The following is a 12671-nucleotide window of genomic DNA, read 5'->3' as shown; positions in this document are numbered from 1 at the left end:
CACATTGTGAATCATAGGATCCAATGGATCGCAAACCAACTCAGGAGTTCATCTGAAACTAAATTATACCACGTAAAGTGTCTTTATTCTAGGGAAATCTGAATAACAATGATGCATACTAAAGATAAAATGGAAATACATGGAATAGTACCATCATTTTTGAGGGGGGTGTACATGAGAATGCATAAAAATATGAGAACTCTCACCATCTATTTCTGAAATGTGAGTTTTTAGACATATTTAAAGTTGCGTCCTGCCATGAATAAAGATTCTTTGCGTTTTATCTTAATAACATTGGTGCTCACACCTTTCAATTTTGCAAATCTCAATATTTTATCAAGAAAATTTGTAAATGCTTTTGTGCCATGATGATTATATGAGTTATCTAAATTTAAATTTTGTTTGCAAACTTTCAATAATAAAGAACTAAGACTTTCACAATTTTGATTTAAAAAATCAAAATCATTTTATAATAGTAACCGAGACAAAAATCATAGGTGTTTTCCTATTTAAATTATTGACTCATTAACCCTATCACTAATATTGCATGTTCCATAGTATTCAAAGTTGTTTTTGTTTTCCTTTGTTTTTACCTTTGTGAACATTTATTTTTAATCACACCTTATACTTATACTTAAAAGTCTTTCTTTTTGAATATGAATTATTTGAATTTTTCAAAAAAGAATAAATTAAATTGCATGCATGAAAATAACATGTATCTTCCCTAACTTTACACCCGTACTGGTCATTAGTCAATGTCCTAAATTAACTCCTAACTACCAATTTTTTTTAAATCAACGTTCTTCTCGTGTATATATTTTTCCGTTTCTTATTACTATTTTTTCTCCAATAACGATGGATTTTTACTTTTCATTTCTCTATTATCCCAATTTCAAAAATAAAATAAAAATAAATTCAATTAAACGAACGAGGAAACTTAGCGCTTCGTGTTTAATCATGTAATAATAATATTATTATATTAAAAGCTACAGGCACAATAATATTCCTTTCTATATAAAATAAACTTATTCTAATAAATTTGAATAAATTATAAATTACTATTTCATCATGACACGTTACAACACGGAAATTTCCTCTTACTTTATTTGACCGCTGAAATATTAAAAACTATTCCCCGCTTTTCCTCCTTTTTCTTCCCGGTTCCCATTCTTGACTCCTCATAACTTTTCTTATTAATCACTTTTTTTTAAATAATCGTAATTTTCACGTTTGACTTAAATCGCCGCCTCTATTTCTCATCATACATATAAATATACTCATATTTTCCATTCATTCTTCATTACTACCTTTTCACAAACCTCTAAATAGTAACAAAATTAAACTTTCTCTTTCTCTTTCTTTTTTCAGTTAATTTTCTTCTTCTTTCGGTGATAGTGCCATTGGCTTCATCTTTCAAAATCATAATAAACAAAATCGCGTTGGAGAAGCACAAAAGCTTCAAAGTGTTGAAGCTGTTGAACAACAGCGAAAATGGAAGGAACTGATATATACAGAGCAACGAACAGTTTGCGAGCTCGAAGTTCAACAGTATGGAGAAACAGTGGCGTTGAGGTTTTCTCTAAATCATCTCGTGAAGAAGATGATGAAGAAGCTCTTAAATGGGCTGCACTTGAAAAACTACCTACTTACAACCGTTTGAGAAAAGGTCTCTTAACTGCTTCTCATGGAGTTGCCAATGAAGTTGATGTTACCGATATTGGATTTCAAGATAAGCAGAAGCTTTTGGAGAGGTTGGTTAAGGTTGCTGAACAGGATAACGAAAGGTTTCTCTTGAAGGTCAAGGAAAGAGTTGATAGGTAAATAACTATAAGATCCAGTTTTCTTGATTCGTTGTTTTCTGATACAGGTTAATTAAGTGCTTATTGTTTAAGCTATTTCTTTAATATAGTATGAAATTAAGTTAAACTGTTTTCATATAAGCTATATGTTTGGATCATATGTTCATAGGTTGTTTTCAGCTTATTTCAATAAGCTATCTATGGTAGCTTTTGAAAACAGGTTATGGACATGTGTGTTTTCATTAGCTCTTTCATATAGTTTAAACAAGTGTTTGAAGTAGTAGATAAGCCAAAATAAGATGATCCGAATATGCCGATATTAATCAGTTTCTTATCTCATAACTCATCATGTTTTGTGTTTTTTCTTCTTATTATAGAGTTGGACTTGATATTCCAACAATTGAAGTTCGATATCAGAACTTGAAAATTGATGCTGAAGCTTTTGTGGGAGGGAGAGCTTTGCCTAGTTTCATTAATGCTATTACTAATGTTGTAGAGGTAAGGAGTGATCTGAAATTATACTACTTCATAAAATGGTTGAAGCTTTTTTTTTTCCTTCTTAGACGTGTTGTTTTTTTGTTATTGAGTCTCATAAGTCAAAATCTTTCATTGTTTCAGGGTTTCTTGAATGTTCTTCACATTATCCCAAGCAAAAAGAGACATGTTGCAATTCTTAAAGATGTTAATGGAATTATTAAACCTCGTAGGATGACACTACTCTTAGGTCCTCCTGGTTCAGGAAAGACTACACTCCTTTTAGCCTTATCTGGAAAGCTTGATCCAAGTCTTCAGGTAAATCGAATCTTCCTTAAGTATCATCATCATCATCAAACAATTCATATGTAGCTAAGAAAAGGAAACTTAATATTTAAGATTATCTAATTTGGATACCGATGTTTAATTCATACAGCTATCTGGGAGTGTGACTTACAATGGACATGGACTGAATGAGTTTGTACCTCAAAGAACTGCTGCTTATATCAGCCAGCATGATGTTCATATTGGAGAAATGACTGTGAGGGAAACCTTGGCCTTTTCAGCAAGGTGCCAAGGAGTTGGATCACGTTACGGTTAGTCAATTTTTACCAGTTCAGTTTTCAAAATCTAATTTGGGATGTGCATAAAGCTTGACTTGTTATTACTTGGGATCCGCAGACATGCTTTCTGAGTTGTCTAGAAGAGAGAAAGCAGCAAATATCAAGCCTGACCCAGATATTGATGTCTACATGAAGGTATGCATAAAGAAGCTATTATCAGTCTTGAAATAGTCTTTGGGATTACTATACTATCTTTGCATATCTAATTGTATTTTAATATAACAGGCAATTGCAACTGAAGGACAGGAGTATAGCATTTCAACAGATTATATACTCAAGGTAATATATTTAATACGGTTCAATAATCAGTTCTATCCTCTCATATTCGCCAGATAATTGGTAACATTTTGACTTTAATCATAAGTACATCTAAAGGGATACATATGATTGATTGTTATTTGTTGACAGTGTAAAACTTTTAAAACTGACAGTGTATCAAAATTAAACTCATTTTGCAGTTTTGATTGATTGCTTCCAATTAATATCGTCCTTGCATAGGTTCTATCATGTCTTGCATGCCATAATAAAGTTTTGCTTCGTGTTGTATGTTGAATTTTCTTATAAGCCAAAGGTATTAAGTTTTACATTGTATCATTTTGCAGATTTTGGGGTTGGATATATGTGCTGATACGATGGTGGGGGACGAAATGTTGCGTGGTATCTCTGGAGGACAAAGGAAGCGTGTAACTACAGGAGAGATGTTGGTCGGACCAGCAAATGCATTATTCATGGATGAGATTTCTACTGGGCTTGACAGTTCCACAACTTTTCAGATTGCGAGCTCTCTCAGGCAATATGTTCATATTATGAATGGAACAGCAGTTATATCACTGCTCCAGCCAGCACCTGAGACTTATGATCTTTTTGATGACATTATCCTAATCTCTGATGGCCAAGTTGTGTACCATGGCCCCCGTGAATATGTTCTCGACTTTTTTGAATCTATGGGCTTCAAATGTCCTGACAGGAAAGGTGTTGCTGATTTTCTTCAAGAAGTAACATCAAAAAAGGATCAAGCACAATACTGGATGCGCAGAGACCGGCCATACAGATTTGTAACTGTTACTCAATTCGCTGAGGCGTTTCAATCATTCCACATTGGTAGGAAACTTGCTGAGGAGCTTTCTGTTCCATTTGACAAGACAAAGAGCCATCCAGCTGCTTTGACCACCAAAGAGTATGGTCTTAACAAGACGGAGCTTTTAAAGGCTAACTTCTCAAGAGAGTATTTGCTCATGAAAAGGAATTCATTTGTTTACATCTTCAAGCTAACTCAGGTTTGGAATCTATCTAGCTATTTTATTATAAATAAGTAAAAAGTTACTCTTTTTCATCCATGTATTCTGTGATTATGATTTTGAGTGACTAAACATATTGCTCTTGGTTTATGTTTTTCAGCTTTTCGTCATGGCATTGATAGCAATGACACTGTTTTTTCGTACTGAGATGCACCACAATAATCAGGATGATGCGGGCGTTTATGCTGGTGCTTTATTTTTCGCACTTATGACAATTATGTTTAATGGAATGTCTGAGATTTCTATGACCATTGCTAAGCTTCCTGTTTTCTACAAACAACGAGACCTTCTGTTTTATCCCTCATGGGCATATGCTCTTCCTGCGTGGATTCTCAAGATTCCCATTACTTTAATGGAAGCTTCTCTTTGGGTGTTTCTTACCTACTACGTTATTGGATTTGATCCAAATGTTGAAAGGTAAAAGAAGTTGCTTTTATTCAGTTTGGAGCATGTAGTATTGAATGACACTTCTACTACCTAGTTTGCATTTGCATGCTACTAATGATGTGAAGTCTTGAATTTTGGGCAGGTTGCTCAAGCAGTTCCTTGTGGTGATTTTCCTGAGTCAGATGGCTTCTGGATTGTTCCGATCCATCGCAGCACTTGGTAGAAACATGATTGTTGCCAACACATTTGGGTCCTTTGCAATTCTCACATTTCTTGCATTAGGTGGCTTCATTCTCTCAAGAAGTAAGTTAAATTGACAAACACATCATATTTTAACCGAAAATGAAAACTAATTTGCTAAACTTATTTCTTGTGACGAAATGAAACCTTAGTTACTTGATGCTTATTAAATGTTATTACTGTAACAGAGGATATCAAGAAGTGGTGGATTTGGGGCTACTGGATCTCACCTTTGATGTATGGGCAAAATGCTTTGATGGCCAATGAATTTCTTGGACACAGTTGGCACAATGTAATTTCTTGAGCTTTCTTGCATCTTTTTAATACATCTAAGTTTTGATTGAGAAATTTGCATGCCTGATTTACTTTATATACTTTATCTATAGGCTACTGTTGATTTGGGAAAACAATATCTCGATACCCGTGGGTTCTTCCCACATGCATATTGGTACTGGATTGGTGTCGCGGGATTGGCTGGATTTATGTTCTTTTTCAATGTGGTGTTTGCTGTGGCTCTCGCTGTACTAGGTCCATTTGATAAGCCTCAAGCAACAATACCAGAAGATTCAGAAGATGATTCTTCTAATGACAGGACTGTACAAGAAGTTGAATTACCACACATAGGTGAGCTTTCTTGATTATATGCATATCACTCATGATAGTTAACATATAGAAGTTTGTCATATAGTTTAGTAGCTGACCATTTTTTCTCTTCTCTTTCAGAAAGTTCAGGAAGAGGTGATTCTGTATCAGAGTCCAGCCACCAAAAGAAGAAAGGAATGGTTCTTCCATTTGAACCACATTCTATCACCTTTGATGATATTGTGTACTCTGTTGATATGCCAGCGGTAAGACTCACACAAAGTGATATATTTGGCATTTATTCAGACAGAGAAACTTTCTAACTTAACTCTAATTTCAACTGACAGGAAATGAAGGAGCAAGGTGTTTCAGAGGACAGATTAGTACTTTTGAAGGGTGTTAGTGGTGCATTCAAACCTGGTGTTCTCACAGCTTTGATGGGTGTAAGTGGAGCCGGAAAGACAACTCTGATGGATGTTCTGGCTGGTAGGAAAACAGGTGGATATATTGATGGAGACATCAAGGTTTCTGGTTATCCGAAAAAGCAGGAAACATTTGCTAGAATCTCTGGCTACTGTGAGCAGAATGATATCCATTCACCTCATGTAACAGTTTATGAGTCTCTGCTTTACTCAGCATGGCTTCGTTTACCTTCAGGAGTTGATTCCAAGACCAGAAAGGTCAGTTAATGCTTACAGCACAAGAGCTATGTCCTTTTAGGTTTCATTTCTACTAAAGAAAAGTTTAATCTACTTGAGTTTCATTGTTCTGACTTAAAGGACATTACAAATGGTTGCAGATGTTTATTGATGAAGTGATGGACCTCGTGGAGCTGAATTCTTTGAGTAACTCCCTGGTAGGTTTGCCTGGCGTTAGTGGTCTCTCAACTGAACAACGCAAGAGACTTACTATTGCAGTCGAACTAGTGGCTAATCCATCTATAATTTTCATGGATGAGCCTACGTCTGGTTTAGATGCTAGAGCTGCTGCAATTGTTATGAGAACCGTAAGGAACACAGTGGACACAGGAAGAACAGTTGTGTGTACTATCCATCAGCCTAGCATTGACATATTTGAAGCATTTGATGAGGTATGTAGTGAATAGCGATAATAAATAAATTTAATGACAAATGAAGCTCCCTTTTATAGTTCTTTTCCTCTCTATTATGCTTGAGTTTGACATATTATTCATATGCAATTTAGCTATTCCTGATGAAGCGTGGAGGGCAAGAAATATATGTTGGACCACTTGGTCGTCATTCTACTCACTTGATCAAGTATTTCGAGGTAGGGTCCTATTTTAGTTTAACATCTACTCAAGTGAATGTCTCTATTTCTTGATTGCAATTAGTTGCTAAAGTTTTCAAATAACTTTATTTGTCCAGAGCATTGACGGAGTGAATAAAATCAAAGACGGATATAACCCAGCAACATGGATGTTGGAAGTTACAAGTACGGCACAAGAATTTAACTTGGGTGTTGATTTTACCGACTTGTACAAAAATTCAGATCTATATAGGTAAACTAGTGCATATAGATATGAATCTAAACTATAGTAGCTATTCCTGTCATGTTCGCAACATGCTCAAACTGTTCTGTATGGCTCTTCAGGAGAAACAAACAACTTATACAAGAACTTGGCCAGCCTGCTCCTGGTTCAAATGATCTTCATTTCCCTACTCAATTCTCGCAGTCCTTCTTGGTCCAATGCCAGGCCTGCTTATGGAAGCAACGTTGGTCATATTGGCGTAATCCACCATACACTGCCGTGAGGTTTTTCTTCACCACATTCATAGCCTTGATGTTTGGAACAATGTTTTGGGACCTCGGCGGCAAACAGTAAGTCAAACTATTTATAATAAAAAAATAATTCCATATTATTCACCAAACATTATATTTTCTAATCTCTGTTTATTTACATTCAAATTCTAATACCTTTTGGTGTCTTGCAGCGCAAGTAGACAAGACCTGTTGAATGCTGTGGGTTCAATGTATACTGCTGTTCTTTTCCTTGGAGTACAAAATTCTTCTTCCGTGCAGCCAGTGGTTGCGGTTGAAAGAACTGTATTTTATCGAGAAAAAGCTGCTGGAATGTATTCTGCCTTACCCTATGCAATTTCACAGGTAATTAATTGTAATCATCAACTGACTTATTCACTACTTAATTTTATATCCAAACTAAAAATTCTGATATTAACACCTCCCTTTTCGTCACAGATTTTGGTAGAGCTACCTTATGTCTTTGCTCAAGCTGTGGTATATGGAGTTATAGTCTATGCCATGATCGGATTTGACTGGACCGCAGAGAAATTCTTTTGGTATCTGTTCTTTATGTACTTCACATTGCTCTACTTTACCTTCTATGGGATGATGGCTGTGGCAGTGACACCAAATCATCACGTTGCTTCTATCGTGGCTGCTGCATTTTATGCAATTTGGAACCTCTTTTCAGGATTCGTCGTCCCAAGACCTGTACGTAGTATTAGCATTCAGAAAGACTGTTTGAAATAATGAATTTATATTCTATTATTGCTAATTATTGTGTTTTTGTTCTTCTTACCTTTTGATAACAGAGCATTCCAGTATGGTGGAGATGGTACTACTGGGCATGTCCAGTTGCATGGACCATCTACGGATTGGTTGCATCTCAATTTGGAGACATAACTACTCGTATGACTAGTGAAAGCGGAAAGGAGGTGAAATTTTTCCTTGAAGACTATTTTGGTATCAAACATGACTTCATAGGAGAGTGCGCAATTGTGGTTGCCGGTATTGCTGTTCTCTTTGCATTTATTTTTGCTGTTGCAATCAAGTCCTTTAACTTTCAAAAGAGATAGATTGTACTCTCTCTCTTTCTCCAACAAGAATTCTTTATATTTTTTATTTTCCCTCCCCCCTCAACTTTTCCTTGCTTGTATAATACTTGTATCTGTATTTCATACAGTAGTTTTTTAGGAAATTTATTTCCCCTTGTTTGACACAACTTGAAGCTTGCTTTATAAATGTACAAGCATTTGAATCTGAATAACACAATACTTTTTGTATTATTATTTTGATCATCAATGAAAGATAATGAATTTTGAGGCCAGCCTGTTGTACTCAACTTTGAGTTATTTATTCTTGGTTCCTTCTTGTTCCACTAAATGTTGAATTTGCATGCAACAAACTATGCATCAGCTTTCAATCTGTTCTGTGAGTCAAGGCCGTAATATTAACATCAGCGTCTGAATTTTTTTATTTTAAAATAACCACATTTTTTAATTAAAATTCTAAAATATATACTTTTTAAAATATTTATCGAAATAATCATGTTTTTTTGAAGTATGCGTCAGTTGGACTGATGTATCTATTTTTCATTGAATAGAGGCATCAATGATCTGGGCGTATATATTGAAATATTGTATTCACCGACGTCATATGCAATGACGCATGCATATGAGGGCGTCACATATGCAATGACGCATGCATGTGAGGACGTCACATGCAATGACACATGCATGTGTATCCATGTGAAGGTGCCATATGCAATGGCGCATGCATGTATAGTCATGTCTGTACGTCACATGCAATGGCGCATGCATGCATGTCTAGCCATGTGTGTATGTCAATGCTCCACCACTCATCTATTATAAATATAACATCTCTCCCATAATTTTTCACACAACTTCTTACACTCTCCTTCAATTTTTCTTCAATCTCCTTCAATTTTTTTTTAAAATGTATGTGTGTCCATATATTCACAAGAGAAATACTAATTTAATCTTTTCAGCAGTGCAACTGTAAGATCCCAGTTTTGATCCTAAGATCCCTCATGCTAGCTCATAATTTGCATTGATTTTGGGATCACATCTTGGCATCCTCCTTACCCCTCATTCACTGGATTTGCATGAGGAGAGATCACCAAACACTTTTGATTGTATCATACTTTATTTTCTTTTTGTTTACTAATCAAAATATCAAAAAATATGTCTATGTGTAGCTGTGTTTCTTTTATAGGTAGTGTGTGTATCCACTTGTGTCTCATCAAGCTCATATCTAGGGTTTAAGACCCTCAATGCAAAGAGATCAATCAAATAATGGTCCACATTGATTCTAATCATCATATATGGATCCCCATGTTCTTCATTTATCAATTTGATCAATAATTCATCAAGAGTTTGAAGCTTGTTTGCCTTGAAAGCCCTAATTCATCTGGGTATCTTGTGTGACTTCCTCAGTCGGTTTCTTCATCATTTGGTCAAAAATATTAAGGGATACTCCATTAAACATCATTTCAAGCATATATGATCCTTCATGAGTCCCAAAGATCAAGAGAACTTCAGGTTTGCAAGTTGGTTCAAAGTGGTTGACTAGAGAAAGTCAACTGGTCAAATCTAGGATTTCCTAGACCCTATCTCCTACATTTTTTGTCATATAAAAATAATTTCAAGAGAAAAATTACTCTTTTTGACAGTCCAAACAACTTTCATGTTGGCATCAAGAGCTAATTTTTCTTGGAAAGTCATTGTTTATGGTGAAAGATTATAGGTCATTTTGTTTGTGCCCCAGTTAGGAGGTCAACTTCCAGGGACCATAACTTGCTCAATTTTTATGATATGAAGATCATACAAGTTTCAAGATCAAATTCAATATGTCTTCTTCAACTTTTCTTCTTTAAAAAATATCAAATTCAACTTGCAAGGATATGTGTAAGAGGAAACATTATAAGTCATTTTGGGCTATTACCATTGAACAAACAATTTTCCTCAATTTCTAAAATCCATAACTTCCTCATGCGAAATTCAAATGATGTTAAATTTGTGATCAAATGGAATAGGAATGAAATAGCTACCACTTTGGTGAATAAACCATTTTTATTTGGAGCTCATAGAAAAAGTTATTTAAGGTGGAAAAAGTGGTCATTTGACTTTGTACTTAGAAACTTCTCAACCATGTTTGATTTCTCCAACTTCCATCTCAAAATTCATTATGATCCAAATTCCAAATGTAAAAGTATTCAACATCAAAGTTGTTTTCCTTGATGTCACCTTTCCAAAGCATCTAAGACCACTTAATTTGGACAAGAATTGAGGGACTTGCACATGGATACTTTACATGGCTTGTTTTGGCCATTTTTGAACTCAAATTCCAATTACCTTTGCATGGCTCCATGTTATGACATCAGTGACATTTGTGCACGAATTGAAGTGGATTGCAATGATCATTTTGGGCCTAACACATGTCTATGCACCTATACACTTGAATTTCTATTTTTGCCTCAAAATTCAAATGGTGTGAATATCACTTTACATGGCCTATATAATGAACTCATTGACCTCGGATTCAAACAGACACCTTGCCCAAGCCTTGCCAAGAAATGTCAGAACCTCATTCCATAGAATATCTTGAGGATTTCATTGAAATCGAGTTCTTGATTCAACTTCTGTTTGGGAATAAAAACTTCAATGATTCATAGCCATTTTCATCTCAATCACTCACTGCAAGCAAGAAGAGGAAGAACCAAGTGGAATTGCATCAAGATCAAGCCAAATCACTACACCCCGAAGGTGGTTTTTCCAGTTTTTCAAGTCTTCGATTCTCCCTTATTTCTCCATAATTCTACTTGTTTATTGGTTATCTGAAGTCCTACCAATGTAGGCAATAAGATTGAGTTGCTTTGAGGTTAAATCGAAGCAACTCAGATCGTGTACCTCAAAATTCAATTCCTTGTATCTTTCAATATACTTGGAATTAGGAGAAATTGAGGCCATATTTGAGCTCTTGAGCTTTTTCTCTTTAAATTAGTGTATGTACTTTTTATTTTGGTGAACTTTGGTGGTGGACCAGTCCGATAAGGTCCACCGGAGAAGATGACGTGAGCTAGGGCTCCGGTGATGTGTTGGCATGCCTCTTGGCGATCTGATCATGTCAAAATGTTTTAATCTGAGCATTTCCTTTTAATTACCATGCGTATGATGCGTTGACTAAGAACCATTGTGGAACGGGCGCGCTTGACCATCAGATCTGCCATCTCAATTAATGAGGGAGATCTGATGACCCTTGTTTTTTCTATTTTCTTTTTAATTTCAGGTTTTTCATTTAATCTATTTATTTTGTTTAATTCATATTAATTTCATTTTTAATCCAAAAAATAGGGGACTTTCACAAAAAAATCTTTAAATATTTTTCTTTTCCATATTTTGAATTAGATATTTTTTTTGGATTAATTTTGATATTTTTCATGAATTAAATGATTTTTAACTTGTTTTAAATATTTTAAAAATACTTATGACTTTTCAAAAATTATGAAATATTTTGTCTAAGGTCCTTTGACCTTGTTTGACCTAGAACAAATCCCTTGGTCATTTATTTGGTGTTTTGAAGGGATTTGAGGTTTTGTCCATTTTAAAATGCATTTTAATTCATTTTTAATTTAATTTTTGATTGAATATTTGTTTGAAATTATGTTGAGCCATTTTTATGGTCTTGTGATGTTTGACTTTCTGTTTGGCCTTGATCATGGTTGATTTGACTTTTATTTGACCAATACTATTGAATTTAGGGGATTTATGAAATGTACATTTCATCTCCCAAAATGATTGAATAGTATTTATCAGATGAAATTCCTCCTATGATCAATTTGGTTTTCTATTTCCCCTTCTCTCTTCATCTTCATCCCTATTCTTCCCCAATCCATTATTGACCAATGATTTCTCTAATGTCTAAATGCTAGTTGATTCATCAATGACCTCGTGTTAGATGAAACAACATGAACCTGACTGAGATAAGTCCCTCCCATTTCTTTTAGTGTGTGGTATATTTTAGGAGTTTGGTTCTTTGTACCAAATCTCTAACATGCATTAACACCTATATTTTATTTGCCCGACCTCATATAGTTGTGACTTCTACATAAGTCCAATTACAATTGCTTAACATAGAGTAAAATCTGTCCCAAAAGGCATAACATTCTTGTAAGTGATATTGTAAGTCTCCCATTCTTTATGGCATTATGTGAAGACTTGACATTTTTTCCTTTCATGAGAGTTAGTGGCATACTTGTTGATTTATCCAAGTTGGAGCCCTTCTCATGGATGACGTCTTGGTTCAAGAATTCATACTTGGGAATGAATGGTTGAGTGTTCTCTAAGAATGACTTAATCAATTAAAAATCTTCACTAACATTTGACTAACTTTTATTAATGTTGCTTTACTTTCAAGTCATTTACTTAATGCACTTTAAATTTCAGTACTTTTATCATTCATCTACCATTTACATTTAATGCAATTTG

At 34.8% G+C, this 12671-nt stretch overlaps 1 protein-coding gene across 2 annotated transcripts; it reads left to right on the top strand.

Annotated features, from left to right (window-relative positions):
• The first annotated feature begins 1289 nt into the window (after window positions 1-1289).
• LOC127087533 (pleiotropic drug resistance protein 1) lies at window positions 1290-8491 on the top strand. 2 transcript variants are annotated; one of them, XM_051028424.1, is made up of 20 exons: window positions 1291-1817; window positions 2177-2297; window positions 2418-2591; window positions 2710-2869; window positions 2955-3031; window positions 3122-3175; window positions 3499-4173; window positions 4295-4611; window positions 4724-4884; window positions 5010-5113; window positions 5208-5445; window positions 5545-5669; window positions 5751-6083; window positions 6203-6493; window positions 6607-6690; window positions 6789-6922; window positions 7015-7242; window positions 7356-7527; window positions 7621-7875; window positions 7977-8491. In XM_051028424.1, exons 1-20 carry the CDS (start codon window positions 1492-1494, stop codon window positions 8238-8240), a joined length of 4293 nt encoding a protein of 1430 aa, XP_050884381.1. In that variant the 5' UTR covers window positions 1291-1491; the 3' UTR covers window positions 8241-8491. The 2 variants fall into 2 exon arrangements, with proteins under 2 accessions (XP_050884380.1, XP_050884381.1); XM_051028423.1 differs by having other exon boundaries at window positions 1290-1817; window positions 2177-2591.
• The last annotated feature ends 4180 nt before the right edge of the window (window positions 8492-12671 follow it).

This window comes from Lathyrus oleraceus, chromosome 5 (assembly GCF_024323335.1).
Source record: "Lathyrus oleraceus cultivar Zhongwan6 chromosome 5, CAAS_Psat_ZW6_1.0, whole genome shotgun sequence".
In the NCBI taxonomy this organism is placed as follows: domain Eukaryota; kingdom Viridiplantae; phylum Streptophyta; class Magnoliopsida; order Fabales; family Fabaceae; genus Lathyrus; species Lathyrus oleraceus.
Note: the sequence above shows the minus strand (reverse complement) of the source record. Positions and strands in the feature narration are given on the sequence as shown.